Raw genomic sequence first — 20,352 nt, 5'->3', positions numbered from 1 at the left:
AGACCAGGGCACAAACCCGTGTCCCCTGCATCGGCAGGCGGACTCTCAACCACTGCGCCACCAGGGAAGCCCCCTTTTTTTTTTTTTTTAAACTTATTTATTTTTAGCTGCATTGGATCTTCATTGCTGTGCGCTTTCTCTGGTTGTGGCGAGCGGGGGCTACTCTTCGTTGCGGTGTGCGGGCTTCTCATTGTGGTGGCTTCTCTTGTTGTGGAGCACGGGCTCTAGGCGCGCGGGCTTCAGTAGTTGTGGCTCACGGGCTTAGTTGCTCCGCGGCATGTGGGATCTTCAAGGACGAGGGCTTGAACCCATGTCCCCTGCATCAGCAGGCAGATTCTTAACCACGGCGCCACCAGGGAAGCACCCCCACCCCCCGCAGCCCTGTGTTCTTGTTTCAGGGGAAGATATGTCCCGTGTTTCATCTTGGGATACTGAAGAACACCTCCCCCCAACCCACACTCACATACTTCCCCACACCCCCCTCACATACCCCCAACCCACCTCCAGCACGTACAGACACACACACACACACCAGTATCCCCCCCACACCCTCCAACCCCCGCTCACTCCCTTACATCATCGTATCCCACACCTCCTCACACTTCCCCAGCCCCTCCCCACGTACCCCACACAGCAACCCGCCAGACTACACCCAGTCCCCTGCATTCTCAACCCTTAGTACCTCCATCCCACACCTCTGCACATCCCATAACTCCCCAAAACACACACATGGACCACACCCCACACCCTCAACACTGCTGAGCCTGGCTCCCCCCCAATACATACAACCCTAAACAGCTGGGAGGGACTCGCCATTTCTAGTTGCTAAGCCATTGCAGAGACCTGGGAGACCCCAAGGCAGAGCTTGCTGTGGCTTCATCACGTCTGGCCCTCCTTCTTTCAGGGCCTTCCCTTACTCCTCGGTGCCCTGGCTTCTCCCCGGTTTTGTTTTTGAGGGAAGCAACAGCTTGTACTCTTGAAAGAATTCCAAGAGGAAAAACAGTTGCTGTGGTAATGAGGCCCCGTGGCCAGTAAAATCCACACTCCAGAGCTGTTTTGATTCAGGGCTCTCAAGAGCTGCTCTGTCTAGAGAAAATATGAGTGGCTGGAGCAGAAAACATTTGTCCTTTCAAGGATGGCACTCCCTCTCCCCCCACACCCTGTGTTCAGGGCAGGGCCACACTCCAGTTCTGGCAGGGCAGTTTGAATCCTAAAGAAGAAGCACCTGTATGTTTGATTTCTGGGAGAGGCAGTCCTTTGGTGAGAGCAGGACTTTCCTGCCCCGGGTCCAGGAGTCCATGACTCCTTAGAGAGTGGGGCTTGAGGCCTGGGCTCTTTGGGGCGAGGCATAAGTTTCCAAGCCCTTCTTTGCAACCCCTGTTCTTACTCCTCCTGAGGAGCGCCGGCTGTGTGCTGGGCTTGTGAAGAGCTTGGGGACCGATGTCAGTGAGGCTGGGCCCAGTGGGGTGACAGACCCACGCACACCAGTTATAATACTGCATACTGCTGTGCATTGAGGAGGGACGGGAGGGGTATCTGAGAGAGCTGTGAGCCTCCTGGAGGGAGGGCTTGCAGCAGGGCGTGGGCTGCGTGGAGGAGGGAGTCCTGAGCCCAGTGTGAATTGCTTTCCCCGCTGTGTCTTATTGGTTGGCTTTGTGCCCCAGGCAGCATAACTGACCCAGCGGAGGTGCTGAGAAAACACTTGAGGAGGGATTGAGTGGAAGGCAGTCTGGAGGGCTGGGAGAAGGCGAGGGGCCGAAGCAGAACAGGCACGTGTGGAGGTGTCTGACTTCGGGGAGAAGCTCCTGCCCCAGTTCACCCACCCACTGTGGCTAGCTTTTCTGACCTGGACTCATGTCCTCTGCACACGTGATGCATCTGCCCTTCTAAACTGAGGTCAGCTCAAGGGCAAGGGTTCGGTCCTCCTCTAGATGAAGTGAGGGGAGGGGAGAGGCGTGCATGTGGGGATCTGTCATATGACCCCTTTCAGGGATGGGGTGGGGGAGCAGGCCTCACTTGGGCAGTAGAATTTCGGGGCCTCACACGGAGGGTGCAGGTGAGAGCGTCCGGCCCCACTGTCAGTCATCACCGTTTTGGCGCCTACTGATCGAGGACTTCTCCGTGCGGCCACAGCACAGAGCTGCACACATCACATACGCTCCCTCATTTAACGCCCCTCTGCAGTTTTGGAGAGTGCAGCGCTGAGAAGCTCAAGAACTCAGCATAGTCCCACGGCACAGCTTCCTTGTGTGGTTCTGCCTTCTCAACCTTTCAGCCCAGCACGTGGTTAAAAAGAAAAAAAGGCTTTGCTTCCAGAGGATATATGTGTAGGTGAAGACCAAAAGACCTTGTTTAAGCGATATTTTCCGCAACAAATAAATGTGCCAGTTCTGGCTTGTAGTTTAAATTTGGTTTAATTAGGATTTTATCACTTGGAGATCACACCAGCGAGGAGACAGCTGTCTTACCTTTACTTCTCAGACTGTGACACTCTGAGAAGCAGCTGATCAGAGGTTAAAGTAGCTTCTAGTCTCCTAGGAACTTCAGCGCACTTTGTTGCTCTGTAAACTGCTGACTTGCCTGGGAATTGACTTGTAAAGAATTTGCTTTTTGAACTGGGGTGCCAGTGTTAGGACCCTGCACATTTCAAGCTCAGCTCCAGCTTGGGATGGAAGGATGGTGAGAGGAACCCCAGGCCAGGTGAGCGCCTTGGCTTGCCTGCATCACCCATTGGCCTTTGTGTTGGACTTGGGGGAATGCTGGGACCAAGTCCACAGAACACTTTACATCCTGAGCCCAGCTTCTCCATTTGCAAGCTAGGCATCAGAACCTTTGCCTTGCTTGCATCCAGGGTCTCCCTGTGGATCAGATGAGTCAGGGAATTTAAGAAACTTGGAATGCTTAAAGTGATGCCCATAATTATTGTTAGGCTATTGCTGTAACTGGTCACATGAAGCTGGGGTACTTAGTTGCAAGCAACAGAAATCTATTCTGACTGGTTTGTTTGTTCATTTTTGAAAAAAGAGAGAGCCTACCTTGGAAGTTCGCAGTCAGAAAGAAGCCCAGCATTTCACAGGAAAATGGCTTGCTCTCAAGTACTAGACACTGCAGCTTGCTCTGCTACCGATGCCGCCAGAGAGAAGTCTGCGCTGCTGGCGCCTCCCCACAGCTGGGACAGAGTGGGGGGCACTTTATAGCCGGCAGCTGGCTCTTCCTCCCTCGAGGCTCCACGTGGAGCCTTCCCAAGTAAGGGAGGGGCATGGGCATTGGGCAGCCCATAGAATGACTTGGGAATTGAAGTTCCAGTCACCTTCCTCCATGGCTCCAGGCAACATGGTAAAATAGACAACATACCAGTCAAATTGAAGTCCAGAGACCTGAGGTCTAGTTTAGCCCTAGCTCTTGCCCTTCTTGTCCTGTACTTTACTTGGGTCTCTTGTGGCCCTCAGGATGTCTATGTTGTATGAGAGATTTCTGTGTTTCTTCTCATCCTGCCTGCTCTGATCCAGAGCCCACCCACCCTGGTGACCACAGTAGGCACTCAGGCAGCTTGGGGTGGCATCATACAGGTCACTTCCTCCCGTGGGTCAGCCTCTTTGAGAGGAGGGATGTGGTCTGACTCAGAAGCTCCTCAATCGGGCCATGTGGTAGAATCATGACCTGGGAGCGGGCAGGCTCTTGAAACATTCAGATTCCTGGGTCTTACCCTGGAAGATTCTGATTTGGTCAGTTTGATTTCTAACACCCTCCCTGGGCCACTGGATCTAGTTCATGTTGTACCGGATGATATCTGAGGTCTTTGCAGCCCTAACAGTTTATGGGTTTGTTACTTTTCTCACTTGGTAATGGACATGGTCACACTTCTCTGGCTACTGTGCAGAAAGCACACCCAAGCCTTGAGGCTATTTATTTGAATTTTGGAAGCATGATGCAGTCAGAAACTTCAGTTTATTATTTATTTATTTATTTATTTTGCGGTACGCGTGCCTCTCACTGTTGTGGCCTCTCCCGGAGCCGCGGAGCACAGGCTCCGGACGCGCAGGCTCAGCGACCATGGCTCACGGGCCCAACCGCTCCGCGGCATGTGGGATCTTCCCGGACCGGAGCACGAACCCGTGTCCCCTGCATCGGCAGGCGGACTCTCAACCACTGCGCCACCAGGGAAGCCCAGAAACTTCAGTTTAAATGCTGACCTGTCTTTCATTAGCTGTGAACTGTTGAGTAAGTTCCTTAGTTGTTCCGAACCTCGTTGTTTGGGCGAGATGATAACGCTGGATCCCAGGGTAGTTGTGGGGACGAGAGGCCCTGTGTGCCTGAATGGGCAGCTTTGCGAGCACAGCATGGTACCGTGCAGCTGGAAGAGTCTGTCCCTCCAGACAGACTCACAGGCAGCTGCCATCTGCCATCCTTGGGGTAAGGAGGTGGCTTTTTGAACCCATATGTGGTTTGTTTTTCCAGTGGCCTCAACCAGTGAGCCCTGCACTTTCCTTTCTGGCCCTTTCTGAATGTTCTTTATAAATAACGCTCTCAGCACATTTTTGCCACCTCCTTGCCTGTCCTTTCGCTGGCTTCTCAGTGCTCATGGGATAAAGTCTGTAGCCCATATGGGGCAGGCCTTCCCATACTGGGTCCCTCCTCCAGGTGCACCTTGGGGGTCTCTGCCCTCTCCATGGACACAAGGCCCAGCCTCAGTACACCCACTCCTTCCAGTAACTCCGGCGCTCCCTGCCATGCCCGCTCTGCCTTGAGTGTTCCTCCAGGTGAGCTGAGGTTTTTATCTTCCCCTCAGCTGTTAGTCACTCTGCGTTCCCCTAGCACCCAGGAATTCACGGCCTCGCTGTGTGGGGACTCTCCTTTCACCTGTCTGCTTCCCCTTTCACCTGCCCCTCAAGTCCCTGAGGCCACATCTTAGTCACCTTTTTGTCTGCCAGATGACAAGACCCAGAGGCACTCTGTAAGCATTCAAATGAAGAAATGAAGCAATGTGGCAGGCACATGGACTTGGGAGTTGGCTGGGCTGAGATTTTTCTGAAGGAAAAGCAGACCTGCCCTTTGGGAGGAGTTCAGGGGCTTATTTAAACGTCTGCAGGCAGCAGCCATGTCAGCAAGATCAACTTCACTGTGTGTGAAGTCTACTAAGACAGTTAAGTTTCCAAAATCTGTTGTTGAGGCATGGACTGGGGTTGCTTTCACACCTGTCCACGTGGAGAAGAGCTGCTCATGGTAGTCGATCACAGGCTTTTAATAAGCCAGCGTGTGATGTTGGTAGCAGGAGCCCTGATGTTGTCCTGTTGGTGGCTGTTGGGGAACCGCTTGGGGGCACCCAGCATCGGTGTGAACAGGCACATGTGCTTAGGTGTGTGTGGGGGTGTGTGGAAGGGTGTCATTTCAGGGGCCATTCACTGGGGTTTTCAGGCCCTTGCTTGCTGCTTCCATTGGATCCAGGGATGGTGAACACACAGGAGATAGGCTCCCTGGGACCTCCCTTCGGGACTCCGCCTCAGAATCCCGCCCACCAGCCAGAGTTCAGGTGCAAGGGGGAGGCCTGTTTGCTCTTCAGCCCTGCAGACCTGAAGAGGGTCAGACACCAGCGGCGTGTCCTCAGGACCTGAGCTTCCGGGTCGCTCTTCCATTCCCTGCAACTGATCATCTGGGCCCCCCATTCCCCGTGCCTGGTGACTCTGGCTGTCCCCTGTGAGGCGATAGGGAGGGGGCTCCAGGCCAGCTCCCCCTGCAGTGCCACGTGAGGCTGTCCCCTACCAGGGCAGGGGAGCTTCAGGGACCTTATCACTTGCCATTGGGATTCGCTTGCTCTTGTTTCAGCTGTGAGTCTAGCATGGTGAGGGAGTCCTGGTGGTTGTGAGGTCTGCTTTACGGCAGGGGAGACGTTTTCCCCCTCCCTCCACAAAAGGGAAATGGTGGGTCAGGGTGAGGGTAGGGGGGGTCACCTCATCGCTCGCCATCAGTTAATTTCTTAACTGAAATATTCACGCTGATTATTCAGCAGGAGATGTTTGGCCTGATTGGAGGCCCCTCGGCCTGTAGTGTGACTGCGGGGCCTGTCCCTGGGCGCACAGGGATGCTGGTGTGTGCAGGCCTCTGTCTGTCCTCCTCTTTCCCCAGCAATGCTGGGTTTTTAGTTTTTGCTTTTTTTTTTTTTAAGCTTGAGAAAGGTCATTAAACATTGGGCTGTGTTGGGCCTGAGGGCCACCCATGGTTTCCTGCTTTCCTGTTGAGCCAGGTGAAGGTCGGGAGAGTCTGTTTATGGTGTGAGTACAGTCAAGCAGTGAGCCACAGGCAGCTGGGTTCCTTGTGTCACTCTTATTTTTAAATCCTTTTGTTATTAAGTCATTTTGACAACAGACTTAAAGGAAACGGAAGAAGCACTGCCCACAGTCCTGCTGTGTGAGCCTGTGAAGTCTGTGACCGTTCTGCGTCAGGTGTTGCCGTGGTCTCACTCATGGTTACGTGTGTGGGCTCCACACCCCTCATAGTCCTATTCTGTCTCACGGTGATGCCCATCAGGTTGCTACTTCAGCGAGCAGCTGGCCTGCCTCACTGCGTCCGGCAGGTCACACCTACCTCCTGGCTCCACTTCTGCCTGTTATGAGAAACACAGCTATGAATACCTCTACATACATTGCTCTTTGGTCTCCTTTGGTGCTTTCCTGGGATTGGAGTTCCTGGCCCAGAAATGTCTGTATGTGGGGCTCCTGATGGTTTGGTCATGTCTCTCTGAAATGTCACCGGGAAGAGATATCAGCCCTGTGATGTGATGCTGAGTGCCATTAGATGCCAGTGAGACCACCTGTGTATTTGAGGTGGGTGGGAGTAGGATCAGAGCAGAGGGCTGGGGTTCGTGGAGGAGCCACCTAGGCATGGGGCCCACGCTACCCTTTGGGCGCTGGCAACCCCAAGCAGTGTGACTCTGGGTGGGTTACTTAATGCAAATAGCATTGGGCCTCCAGTTTTATCTGTGAGAGGAGAAAGCGGTATTGACCTTATTAAATTTTTATGCTGATTAATTAAAATGTTATTTCAATTAATTGAATAGTCAATTGCCTGGCATACTGTTATAACTGCTGTTGTAGGAAATACAGTAGAACAGAGTTGAATAACAATTGGGTCCAGCCCTCCCCAGAGCTCACCTTTTATGGGGAAGTCTTCTAATTTTATGGAACCTAGTCAGATTTGATTCTTACCACTCTCTTAGGGCGTGGGCACGGTTGAGATTTTTGCCCTCATTCTCCGCGAAAGCAGCAGAGGTGCGGGTAATTGTCAGAGGGGAGGATAGAACAGACAGCTTAGGGGTGAACAAGCGGATGTGTTGGTAAAAGGAACTGTGTGTGTAGAGGCAGGGAAGTGGGCTTCCAGTTGTCTGTCTCCTCAAACTGACGGAAAGAGTGTAGGGTCCGACATCACAAGCCTAGTGATGCCTGAGGCACGGGCGCTGTTTGGAGGCTCAGACAACCAACTTGGGGAGGAGAACCTCATCTGTAAGCGGGGGAATTAACATGTGCATCCTGCCTCCCCCCCCCCGACTTGTGAATTCATTCATTGGCTATTGTTTCCCTGCTGTCATGTGCCAGGTGCTGGGGAACAGTGATGGACGGGCCTCTTGAAGCTTGAATCTAGGTGGGAAGACAGGTGACAAATAAAATCTCTTGTAGGCAAATCCAGGTAAAATAGAATGTCTGGGACAATTATCATTAGAGGGCCTGCCTGGGAAGAATTCCCTCTGCTAAAAAGGGGTGTAACTTTCAGCCCGCACAGCCAGGGGAAAGTGCTGTAACCCACCAACCATCTTTCAGCTGCCATGGAGTTTTGTGGTGCATGCAGAACAGGGTTTCTGTAGGGAAGCCTCACAGATGTCGTGTCTGCTCTTCCAGCCTGGGGCCCCTGAAGGAATCAGACAGGTCGTTCTTAATTTGAGTCTCAATTTTAAAAATTAAATTTTGTCATTTACAGAAACTTGGCAGAAAATAAAGAAGCACTATCAGAAAAGGATATTGAGGGGTCAGGCAAGCAGGTGGTGGCGGGGGAAGGAGAGGGAACATCTGGTTCCCCAGGAGGATGCAGCAAGAGTCAGGCTCACTGCTGATGGATGACAGGACTCGGAACACCCCAGGTTGCCAGCAGGTTGTTTCCCATAATGGGTGTCATGGGGCGTCCTGCACCAGATGGTGGACCCCAAGTTAGCCTGTTTAATCCTCAAACACCCTGTGACATAGCACCAGCCCCACTTTAACAGGGGAGGGAGCAAGAGCCTCGGAGAGGTCCTGCAGGTGCCCACGGTCTCACCATTGGTAAGCAGTGGAGAGTGATTCTCCTACCGTCCGGCCTGTCCAGTCCTGCTCCCTGGATTCCTGCAAACCACAGTGCCCCCTACAGGTGTCTGGGCGGGAGTTGGGAGTCTTGCCTGGATGCCCAAAGGAACTGGTCCAGGCTGACTGTGTATGAAGGAAAGGAGGGGACTGGTCTTTGCTCTGCCCTCAGTGTGACCTTCCAAAAGGTTTCCTGCAGGGGATGTGGGAGCAGTGGAAGGGCCCTAGCAAGCCTCTACACACTCACAGTGATAGTTGTTCCCTCTGCTGCCCATCTCCCAGCCCCTCTTCCCACTCAGCCTTTAAAATGCAAGACATAGGGCTTCCCTGGTGGCACAGTGGTTAAGAATCCACCTGCCAATGCAGGGGACACGGGTTCAGGCCCTGGTCCGGGAAGATCCCACATGCTGTGGAGCAACTAAGCCTGTGTGCCACAACTACTGAGCCTGTGCTCTAGAGCCCGCGAGCCACAACTGCTGAAGCCCATGTGCCACAGCTACTGAAACCCGTGCACCTAGGGTCCATGCTCCGCAACAAGAGAAGCCACCTCAGTGAGAAGCCCCCGCGCCACAATAAAGAGTAGCCCCCGCTTGCCGCAGCTAGAGAAAGCCTGCGTGCAGCAACAAAGACCCAACGCAGCCAAAAATTAATTAATTAATTAATTGTAAAAGATAAAAATTAAAAAATGAAATGCAAGACAGGTGGTACTGTACTTTCTTTGGAGAGCCTCCCCAGATACCTCAAGTGCCACCCAAAGAACCTCCTTCCCCACCATGCTGTCGTCACCTTCCCTTTCCTCCTCTGGGTCATCATCCCCTTGAGAATCTGAAGAGCTGTGGATTCTTACTCCAGAAAAATGAGCCTTTGCACACCTGGCCTGTGTGTGTGTCTGATCATGGGCCTCTGGAATCCTGTCCATGGACCCAGGCTGAGTCCCCACCCTGGTCTGTGAATACTAGGTGCCTACTTGTTCTTTTTTTCTCCTCAGCCAGTGTGGAGTACTTAGCAGGAGGGAGCCAGTCAATATTTGTTGACTAATAGTCTGCTGGAGGGGTTATCTGCCACCCCCTTTGAGCACGACTGGTTCCCCAGTTGCACTTGTGGCAAGAATAGGACCCGACTTGGCTTGGGGCCACCTCCCCACACTAGTCTGCCACACGCCGGATGTCAGCAGTCATCTGGGGCGAGGCCACGTGTTGACCTGCATGCCGTTGCCTGGGCCTCGGGATGGGGTATCAGTGGTGGGGCCAGCCCTGCCTCTGCTGAGGAGTGGGCCCATTTTCTGCTGCTGAGGACACCTTGACAGGCACTGGAACCTCAGCCATGGTCCGCACCGGCCATCGCCAGACCCTAGGCATTAGGCCTCAACCCTGGTCATCCTGAAAGCTGCCGCACACTCTCTCTTTGTCGCCTAAGCACTGCCACCTTTTTTGTTAAAGGCGCCTTCATTCTCCCAGCGAGTCCCGGTCAGGACCTCAGTCGTCCCTGACTTCTCCCTGTCCCCTCACGGCATTCAGGCACCCCCTTGTTCTATCCCATTGCCACTGACCTAGTTCCGGCTCTTATCTGCAGTCCTTATCTCCCGCTCCCTTTCTGTTCTCCCAGCCCTCAACTCGCTTTGTTCTCTCCGCTCACAAGCCTTTAGGGAATGTCCACACCCACAGGAGAGCAGTGGCTCTCAGCTCTGGGCCCACCCTCCCCTTCTGAACTCTCTGATCCTTGGTGAAGCACTGAACGGGGAATCAGAAGACCTGTTCCCCCTGTACAGATTGTCTGACATGTCTTCTGACATCGTCTTCCTGGAGCAGATGTTATCATACTGCCCATCTCGGGATTGCAGAGAAAGCCTGGTGAAAACAATGAAAGTGAAAACTTACCGTGACCTCTGCAGGTGCCAGCAGTCTGGGCCTGTGGCCTCGTGGCTTCTCTGCGGCCCTCCCCTTCTTGCCCTGGCCCAATTCTCCCTGCCCCTCAGGGTCTGCTGTCCTGTTACCCAAGCCGCAGGCCTTCCTCCTTCCTCCCTGGTCACTTCTTTCTTGTAATATTGCCATGATGTTGGTATGATAGTCCTGGTTTTCATACATGGGGACACCCAGGCCAGACAGGTTGCATGGCTTGCCCAAGGTCACACAGCAAGGTGAAATTGAGCCGGGCTTGCCAGACACGTTCCCACCCAGAGCCCATGAGCTCAACCACTGTGCTGTGCCTGCTGTAGGCGGTGTCAGGCCCACGGGTACAGGTGGGTAAGACAAGCATCTGCCTTCAAGGATCTCTCCGCCTACTGAGCAGGCAGTGGGTACACCGGCCAGGTCATCCTAGCAGCAGACTGAGTGCCAGGGCCCAGAGTCAGGGACCCTGCCGCCCAAGCTGCCTGTTGGAACCTCCCCTCCCCACCCCCTTCCCTGGTCTCTGGGCAGTAGAGAGCCATGCGGTTTCTGTGCCCAGGCGTGGTGGTGTTCGGCCCACGGCTTATCGTTGCATCTTCAGGGTGAGTCAGACTCTGGCTGACTGTCCTGCCCCCTAAGTGCCCTTGGAGCACAGCTCCGGCTGCAGCTGCACCCGACAGGAAGTCCCTTTGCCCCACATGGGGCTGCCCCGGCTCTGAGGATGGGCAGCAGGGTGATACTGTGAAACCTGCCAGGTTTGCCCTCAGCATTGTCAGTGCCTTCCTGCTCCCCTCTTCCTGGCATCTGTGCCCATGTCTCTTTGACTTTTCCCCACCCTGGGCCAAGTTGGAACTGGAAAGGCTCAAACCGGGGCCAGTTTCCCCTCTTCTTAGGAAACGAGGGTTTGGAGCCTGTTCTCTTGATTGTTGAACAGAAGGGCTGTTTCCATGGACAGTACCCCAGGCATACTCAGAGCTAATGAGGCATGTTTGCCTGGGCACTGGAAAGTGTTTTTGTACCTGTGAGTTTCTGTTGGCTCTCCAGCTGCTTCAGTAATGGTCTCACGGTGGGAGGAACCTAGACCAGAAGTTGAAGTGTCCCTCTGTTAACCCTTTCCTGCCTCCCTCTTTTTCTTCTGGAAGGGAGAGCCCCAGGTAGCAGCTCCTCCTCAGATGAGGGAGGGGCTTGTTCCTTGTCCCCTCAGAGCAAGCGCCCCTGCCTCAGCACATCTGCCCCTGATGGCACCCACCCGGCCCTCAGCTACTCTTAACCACCCTCCCCAGCGCATACTCACAAAGAACAGGTAGGGACAGGTCCAGGCTGGGAGTGGAGCATCTCACCTAGTTTCTAGTCTCCGTCTCCTCCCACCACTCACTCTCCAGGCTGCCAAAGTGCTTTTCCGAGCATCAGCCTCGGCCCACCCAGAGCACTGGAGGAAGACCCTGTCAGCCCCCCTCCACTCCTGACCCCCTCGGTCTTGGGTGGGCCAGCCACCTCGGTCTGCCCTGCAGGTCTTATCAGTGCCCTTGCTCTGCTCTCATGTCTGCCAGGCAATTACCATTCCCAGGAATGTTCTGCCTTCTTTAGCCACTTGGCAAGTCCCCATTCGACATTTAGGGTTGAGTTGAAGGGTAACCTCCTTCCCTGACAACACCTATTCCTTGCCGATTCTCCAAGTACACAAAACATTGAATGAAGCTTTCCTCCCCACTCTTGGCACAGTTACCATTGTCTAAACCTGCTCCTTGAGCTCCTTGTGGGCAGGGTTCTTATTTCCTTTATCCTTGTGCCTAAGGCAAGCCCAGCACACAAAGGGGTCCGGGGGTACAAGGGAAGAGGGACCCTTGTCTTTGCCTGGGTGGGGAGGTCAGCAGGAGGAGGTGCAGCAGCCTCCCTTCTCCCCCTGCTTTTCTACATTTCTGGTGGTTAATTGAGCTACTTCTGGTAGTCGCCCTACATTCAGGCAGCAAGTATGGATTGATCTCCCCGCCCCCCATTTTGTATACCATCCAGAGGCAGGTGCATTCAGCTAGTGAGGGCTCCTTCTGAGAGGGGACTGAGGAGCAAACACGGAGTTAAAACACCAAGTCTCGGGACTTTCAGTGGTTAAGACTCCGCACTTCCACTGCTGGGGGCATGGATTCGATCCCTGGTCGGGGAACTAAGATCCTGCATGACGCGTGGCGTGGCCAAAAAATTTAAAAAACAAAAACAAAAAAAAACACCAAGTCGGGGCATGTCCCAAAATTGATAAATCTTCAGCTGGTCTAATAAGGAAAGAGAAAAAACACAAATTATCAATATCAGTGGGTATCACCATGGATCCTACAGACATTAAAAGGATAATAAGGGGGGCTTCCCTGGTGGCACAGTGGTTAAGAATCCACCTGCCAATGCAGGGGACACAGGTTCAAGCCCTGGTCCGGGAAGATCCCACATGCGGCGGAGCAACTAAGCCTGTGTGCCACAACTACTGAGCCTGCGTGCCTAGAGCCCGTGCTCCACAACAAGAGAAGCCACCACAATGAGAAGTCCGCGCACTGCAACGAAGAGTAGCCCCTGCTCACCGCAGCTAGAGAAAGCCCGCACACAGCAACGAAGACCCAACGCAGCCAAAAATAAATAAATAAATAAATAAAAATTTTTTTAAAAAGGATAATAAGGGAATATTATAAGCGACTTTATGCCGGTAAATTCAGTATGAATGGATATTCCTTGAAAGACACAATATAAGACTGACTCAGGAGGAAATAGAAAATCTAATGAGCCCCATACCTAAAACCTCACAAAGAAAACTTCAGGCCAAGATGAAGTCTTGTCATATATTTAAAGAAGAAATAACACCAATCTTGCACAACGCTAATTTTATTTGTAAAAGTGTCCCTGGCAAAAGGATTTCAAACATTATGAAACAGGTCGGTCAGGCTCTGATTGGGGCAGGACTGTTTTTGAGAGCCCCTGAAGTCCTGCCTCAGAGGCCCCTTCCTCCTGTGGGCTCTGAGGGAGGTGAGAGCAGGGGCAGGGCCTAGGTGTGGAAACCTGGGCCGGGGTCAGAAATGTGGGGTACCTCCAGTAACAGGCAAGCGGGCTGTGGGGAGGACCCCAGTCCAGGCCTTGGCTTTCCTGCCCTCCAGCCACCAGTGTTCTAAGAATTTGGCTCTTCTGGAGTTGGTGGAGAGAATAGTTAAGTTAGCACAGAGTTAATGAAGGTGATGTAGTCCAGGCTCATGGCTACACCTGCAAGAGCTCTAGGAGATGTCCCCACACTGAGAGGGACTTGGAAGGGACACAGAGGTCTGATTATGAGTAGGAATGACGACAGGCCTATGTCTTGGGCCCAGACGAGTGACAGAACCTGTTGCCTGGGAACCTCAGAAGGCTGCCTTGAGGAGGTAGCCTTTGAGCTGGAGTCCAGAACTGGCCAGAGGGTGGGCTTTGTTCGGGGTAGTCAGAATGGACAGATCAGGATTTGGGACAGAGGGTCCAGTGTCAGGGTATTCTGGACAAGGCCAGTATGGATGGGCTACAGGGAGAGTGCTGAGGCCTTGGGAGGCTGCACCTTGAGGAGAATGCTGTTCCTGAGGGTATGGGGACCAATGAGAGCTTTGAGCAGAGGACACCCTCCGTCCATGTGGATGGATAAGGTGGAGAGAGATGTAGGGGAGATGGATTAGAAAGAGGAGGAGGAGGGTTCAGCAGGCTGCTGTGGTCTCCAGAGTGTAGGGGGTAGCTGGCGGCAGGCAAGGGTTGGGGGAATAGCTGTGGGCTTGGCTGTGGTGGGGACCTATGGGGGTGGGACAGAACATGGGGCTGGAAGGAGGGAGAAAGGCGGGAGATTGGGGAAGGGTGTGTGTAGGCGGGGCTAGGCAGCGAGTTCCATTTAAGGGTCTGGGGGTGGGTAAGATGTCTCTAGATTCCCTGGGATGCTGTGTACCTCGGGCCCTGCCTGCAGTCCCATGGGTGTCCCCCGGGGCTTAGACCTAGGCCCAGGCTGGCTGTGACTGGTCTGAATGCACGTGGCCAAATCTGAACTGTGAGGGGAGCATGGGAGAGGTGACTGGGTTCAGAGCTGGTTTTAGAAACTACGTGCCTCTCCCGTCTCCTTGGCAAAAAGGCAAGAGCTCAGGAGGACCTTGATCCAGAACCCCAGCTACCACTGACAGATTCTGTGACCTTGGGACAATCTTTCCTTTCTGTGGCGGTCATTTGCCAGCTTCCCCCATGGGTTGATTTGAGGACTCGGAAGGCGGTGGTCCTGTGAGCCCTCCAGTTCTGAGGGCCTTCGAGTTTCTCAGGCTGGGTGGGCCATGAAACTGGTCAGTGCCTCCTACCACTATCCCGAGCAGTGCAAGTCCTGCCTTGTGACCTAGGCCAGGGTTGCCCCAAGGCCATTTCCCTGCTCAGAGATGCTCACCGTGCTACCTGAGTTGCCTTCGCGTGGGCCGACTGGAGCGCGCCTCGTCCCTGCACTTATGTGGCCTGTTCATTTGTTCACTGGCTCCGGCTCCACGCACATATGGGTTCCATTCTTGAGCCCCTGCTCTTGCACAGCATCCCAGGCTGGGGTCTTCCTTAACCTCAGCAGTCTGCACGGCCCACCAGACAGCGGGGGATGTTTTTAAAATGTCATTTAGATCATTGGGTGTTTTCTCATTTATTAATAAATAACTTGGCCTTTGCCGAGACACTTGAGTGTCCCCGGGACCCCAGGAGGGTGGTGGCAGCTGTGCTGCTGAGTTTGCCCTTGCTCGGGGGCCGTGAACGTGCATGGTGTTTGCAAAGGAGTCGCTCCCAAAGGCTGTTTCCACAGTCCCCAACCTCTGCCTCCAGCTGGCCCAGGTTAACAGGGCCCTCGTGGAAAGAAGCCTTCCTGTGGGCTTGCGCATCAGCCCACTTCGGGGGAAAGCTGAGCCTTTGCTGCTCTTCCACCCCTGTCCTTTCTCACCAAGGGGAGGTGTCTGCCACCTTCCTCCCCTGCTGCAGGACCTCTGGCCATCAGGGAGTCCACTGGCTGGCAATTAGGAAGGAGCTTTTAGTTCCAATGTCCTGGCTTCTGGCTTAACGTAATCACTAGCATTTGTCAGGGAGGGGTGCATGCAGCCTGGGAGCCACGTGGGGAGCCTTAACTGGTTTCTCAGTTGAGAGTTTGTACGCCTGCTCCCCTTTCCTCTTTGGCCATCACCAAACAAATGCTTCTGCCCCAGGGCCTCCCTGCCCAGCCTGTCAGCAGGCTCTTGGGAGAGGCCTCTGGTCCTTCCTCCAGCAGGTCTGCTCCCGTTGCCCTAGAACGCTGGCCAGAGCCCTCTGTGATCGGCCCCACCCCTTGACAGCCTTACCTGCATTCACCTGCGCCCTGACGGCTGCTCCAACCACCTGTGTGTTCTTCAGACCGCACCCCGCCTTTGCTCAAGCTTGCTCCCCTCTGGGAGTGCCCTTCCGGCTCCTGTCTCCGCATCCTGTAACACCCAAATTCTGCCCACCCCTTAGTAGGAAAGTAGGAAGCCCCCTGCCCACCCCGCAGACCCGTGCTGACCTCCCTCATGGAGCTGTTGTCACTCGTTCCTGCCGCCTCATCCCCAGGAGACTGAGTCGCCCAGGGGAACATCTTGCTCTGTTCACATCACAGAAACCTTTCTCTGGTCCAGGACTCCGAGCCTGGTTTGGGTGGTCTCCTTGCCCATAGGTGTGTGGCCAACGAATGGCGCAGTCTGGTGGTTTCCAGGGTCTCCGCGACAAACACTGGCAGGAAGTGACTCATAATGCGAATGCCACTCTCGAGGAGGCCGTTGTCAGTGCCATAAACAAATCTCTAGGAGAGGTGGTACAAGCAGCTATTTTACTTATAATTTATATGTTCTTTTCTCCATTGCAGCAGGTCCCCCATGACAGGGGCTTCCGAATGTCTCCTCGGAACATGCTCCAGCAAGTCAAAGGCAGGTCATGGCCAGTTATCAGGGGCACAATTGATCCCCTCTGGAGGGCCAGCCCTGGCACACAGGGAGACCCCGGGCAGGGCTCTGTCCCAGATTTTCTCAGGACAGACACTGGGGGCGTGGGCGCATGTGAGAGCACACCCAGTGCACGCCCTCCATGTTCGTTTGTCTGCAGGCAGGTCTGATCCAACTGCAGTGGTCACATGGTAAGGAAGAAAGCCCAGGAAGGTGTTTCCTGCTGCAGGTGGAAGCAGCATGGGGGTGTCCTTCTGCCGGGCCCTCGGCGCACCTGAGAGCAAGCATACTCTGTCAGGGTTGAGATGAACATGACTGCTCTAGACTTACAAAGAGGTGGGGAAGGGGGGAAGAGGAAGATAACAAGATTTAGAAATTTTTCCCATGGAAACTTCAAACTAATTCCCCTTCCCTCTATCCCCCTGAATACATTGCAGGAGTGAACCTGTTACAAGCCTGGTCCTAATTCGAGTTACGCTACTCCTAAAGGGAACCAAACAGGTGTTTCTGGAGAGGCCTCTGGCCTGGAAGGCAGGGGGTGGCGGTCAGGGGACCTGAGCCTTTGTGCTGCTCTGGTTGCTGGTGACTGCTCTTTGCCCCATCTCTCCCGACGCATGAGGGTGGCTGGTGGCCTGCCAGCGTGGGCCCTCGGCGGCAGTGACCAGCATCATCTCTCACCACCTAAGACCTTCCAGCTCTTCCTGCTAGTGTTCTCTGAGGGCCACCCTGGTCTGGGCCTGGGCTGGGATCATGGGTTTTGTTTTGTTTTGTTTTGTTTTTTAAATTTATTTAGTTTATTTATTTTTGGCTGCATTGGGTCTTCGTTGCTGTGCCTGGGCTTTCTCTAGTTGCAGCAAGTGGGGGCTACTCTTCGTTGTGGTGTGCGGGCTTCTCATTGCGGTGGCTTCTCTTGTTGCAGAGCACGGGCTCTAGGCGCGTGGGCTCAGTAGTTGTGGCGCGTGGGCTTCAGCAGTTGTGGCTCGTGGGCTCAGTAGTTGTGGCGCACAGGCTTAGTTGCTCCGTGGCATGTGGGATCTTCCCGGACCAGGGCTCAAACCCCTGTCCGCTGCATTGGCAGGCAGATTCTCAACCACTGTGCCACTGGGGAAGCCCAGGGTCATGGGTTTTAAATTCTGCTGAGGGAGCTGAGGGCTGGGAATTGTGGCTCCAACGTTGTGCCCCGTCGGTTGCAGCAGGCATGTGCCCCGCTTGGAGGCTGGAATGCCAAGCTGGTCCTGGCCAGGCTGTCTAGCTCCTGGAAGGAGGAGTGTTCATTTGAGCAGCTGGTTTTCTCCCTTCCTTTGCAGGACAAGGAAGATGGGGAGCCAAAGACCAAGCAGCTCAGAGAAGGGGAGGAGGAAGGCGAGAAGCACAGGTAATGCCCCACACGCAGCTCTCTGCCCTGCGCTCTCCTCCAGTACCTCTTGGCTTCCACATCCTTCCAACTCTGCATTCAGTCTCTACCCCGTTGCTTCCTCTCCACCCCATGGCTGCCTTGTTCAGACAGGACAGTCTTACAGTTGGAACCTTCTCTGCACCCTTTCCCCCACTGGCTATCTGACTCTTAGCCACCAGCCTTTTATTCCAGACCCTCATATTATGTCCCCTCACTCTTCTCCTAAAACACTTTAGGTGACATGGTTCTACAGCACCTGCAGAATCAGCTCCAGACTCTCCCTGGTGTGTGAAGCTCTGTCTGAACCAGCAGCCTGGGTGCCTGCTCACTTGGGGGAGTAGATCTTGATGCCCTGAGAAAGCTTATCTCGGTGGGCTGTGCTTTGAGGGAGTGCAGCAGGTGGGGAGGGGTGCTCCCCAGAGGAAGCTGGACCAGCACTCAGAAGCAGGCCTTCCTGATGCCACAGCCTGCTGTTTCCTTCACCAGTGTGAGTGGAACCTTCCCCAGGTGCAGGCCCCTCATCCCTGCCTTCTTATTCAGGAGCTGATCTCAGACGAGATGGGGCTTTTTCAAGTCCACAGGGGCACGTGTGTGTCTGTGCATGTGTGACTTAACACTTTACAAAGTGTGTTCACCCCTTCCTCACAGCAGCCCTGCAGGGTCCTTGCCATCTCCCTTGTTATCACAGAAGGTGACAGCTCTGTGCTGAGAGGCTGGTGATGCTCAGTGGTGGTGCAGGGACCCTTGTCACCCTAGCACTGGGCTCTCTGGTGTCTTGTTGGACCTTGGCCCCCCCAGCACAGCATGCGGCCCTCTCTGGTGACAGAGACGAAGGCCAAGTCATTGCTCTTTTGCCAAGTGACTGCAGACTTGGGGGCTTGGGGGTGGGTGCCTGCACAATTTCCCCCATTCTATGGTAACTGCTGAGAGACCCTTTGGTTTTCTTCTGGTTTTTTCTTAGGTTTTTGATTACTGGCTGGAGCCTTGAGTCATTTTGCAGATTCAGTTGTCTAACCAGATACAGTGTGGGGCCAGGGGTTGTGGCTGAGGAAATGAGAAAATCCAGCAGGATTGGAGGCAGGCACCCCAGGACCTCACCCCTCACCAGCCCTGCTGGAGAATCACCCACCTCCCTCTCTGCCCATGCTCCTACCCATCTGTCCAAGGAGACCTTTTTAGAATCGTGGCTGTTTTAGTTCCTTTGGCTTTCCTTATAAATTTTAGAATCAGCTTGTTAATATCTATTTTTAAAGCTTGCTAAAGGTGACTGAGAGTAAAGAGTGACAGAGGAGGACAATGATGTGTTGTGGAAACCAGGAGAGGAAGGGGGGTGGCTTTCTGGAGACGGTGCCCCTCCCTTCATCCTAACCCATTCCTTAGTGGCCCTGTGCATGGGTATTTCAAGGAGTGTGGAAGGGATGGACTATCTCATGTCAGTTCCTCTTAAAATTTCAGAACGTAGGCATCATTCAAGTGTACGTGTTTGTATTGTTGCCTACTTATTAAAAATAAACTAGGGCCTCCCTGGTGGCGCAAGTGGTTGAGAGTCCGCCTGCCGATGCAGGGGATACGGGTTCGTGCCCCGGTCTGGGAGGATCCCATATGCCGCGGAGCGGCTGGGCCCGTGAGCCATGGCCGCTGGGCCTGTGCATCCGGAGCCTGTGCTCTGCAACGGGAGAGGCCACAGCAGTGAGAGGCCCGCATACCGCAAAAAAAAAAAAAAATAAATAAACTAATACAAAAAAGAATAAAATAAAAATAAATAAAAAGTTTGCTAGAGTTTTGATTGGTATTGCATGGAATCTATAGGTCAGAATACCTTTCAACATTTTTTTATTACTCTCTTCAGGATAAATCGTACCGCATTCCCCTACAACCAAATCCCCATTGAGTGGGAGTCAGTCCCCCGAAGGTCGACTAGCATAGGCCAGGCTCTGTGGGAAGGAAAGACGAGTTCCCACCCCCAGAAGGACCCCTGCTTCTCCTCTGGGCTGGATCTGCCCTCTCCCAGCCAGCCTCCCCTCGTGGTTAACTGCAGGGGCGCCCATGACTCATCTCTAACACAGCCCCCTGCTTGCTGCCCAGGTAAGAGGTGATATGGCAGCCCTGGAAACCTGGCCACAGAAAGGGGCATTAATGTCAATTGCTGTTGTTTTTTGTAAGCCCTCAGTCACTTTCTCCTGATGGCAAGTTGTCTGGTGTATGCCGTGGAGGTATGTCTAGGGTAGGGTTTGTGGCCAACAGTCGTGGCCACCCTACCAGGTGGGAGGAGAGGGCCGGCGTTGCACACTCGGTTGGGCATGGAGCGGGGGAGCGTGTCTTAAGTGCCTGAACAAGCAAGCCCCAAACCCTCAGCTCCCACAGCCGTCACCTCCCCTTGGCTTAGGATTGAGGTCTGCACCCAGCCAGAGCCGTCAGCATTCAGGGACACCCTGGGTGAGTGTCACGTAGCGGAGAAGGAACTAGGCCACAAACCTTCCTTCCTCGGGGATGGAAAACCGGTTCTCCAACTCCATGTGGAGAAAGGTCCCACCCCAGCTGAGGCCCGGCCCAGCCTTGTCCCAGTGCCCAAGCCCTTTAGGCTGGCAAATGCCAGGCCTTCTCTCATCTGCCGGTTGGGTCCCCAGGATGGTGGCTTTGCACCAGGGCGTGCTCGCAGACCCGTGACGTCAGCTTGATTCGGCGGACATTGCTGTGCTCTCACGGTGATGCTCAGAGCGGCCCCTGCCCCCACTTGCTGAGTTACCTCACTCCCGCTCCAGGCCGGACTGTCCCGGCCCTGGATAGAGGGGCTGGAC

The 20,352-nt window shown here is 54.2% G+C and overlaps 1 protein-coding gene across 1 annotated transcript in view; it reads left to right on the top strand.

Annotated features, from left to right (window-relative positions):
• Positions 1–20,352, top strand: part of CCDC12 (coiled-coil domain containing 12) — a 48,813-nt gene that overhangs the window by 15,493 nt on the left and 12,968 nt on the right. Inside the window, exon 2 of the mRNA XM_060110784.1 lies at positions 17,466–17,533. Within this exon, the coding sequence (XP_059966767.1) occupies positions 17,466–17,533 (68 nt within the window). The remainder of the gene's footprint in view (positions 1–17,465; positions 17,534–20,352) is intronic.

Source organism: Mesoplodon densirostris, chromosome 10, assembly GCF_025265405.1.
Source record: "Mesoplodon densirostris isolate mMesDen1 chromosome 10, mMesDen1 primary haplotype, whole genome shotgun sequence".
Classification (NCBI taxonomy): domain Eukaryota; kingdom Metazoa; phylum Chordata; class Mammalia; order Artiodactyla; family Ziphiidae; genus Mesoplodon; species Mesoplodon densirostris.
The sequence above is the reverse complement of the archived record's forward strand: the minus strand, read 5'-3'. Positions and strand labels throughout refer to the sequence as shown.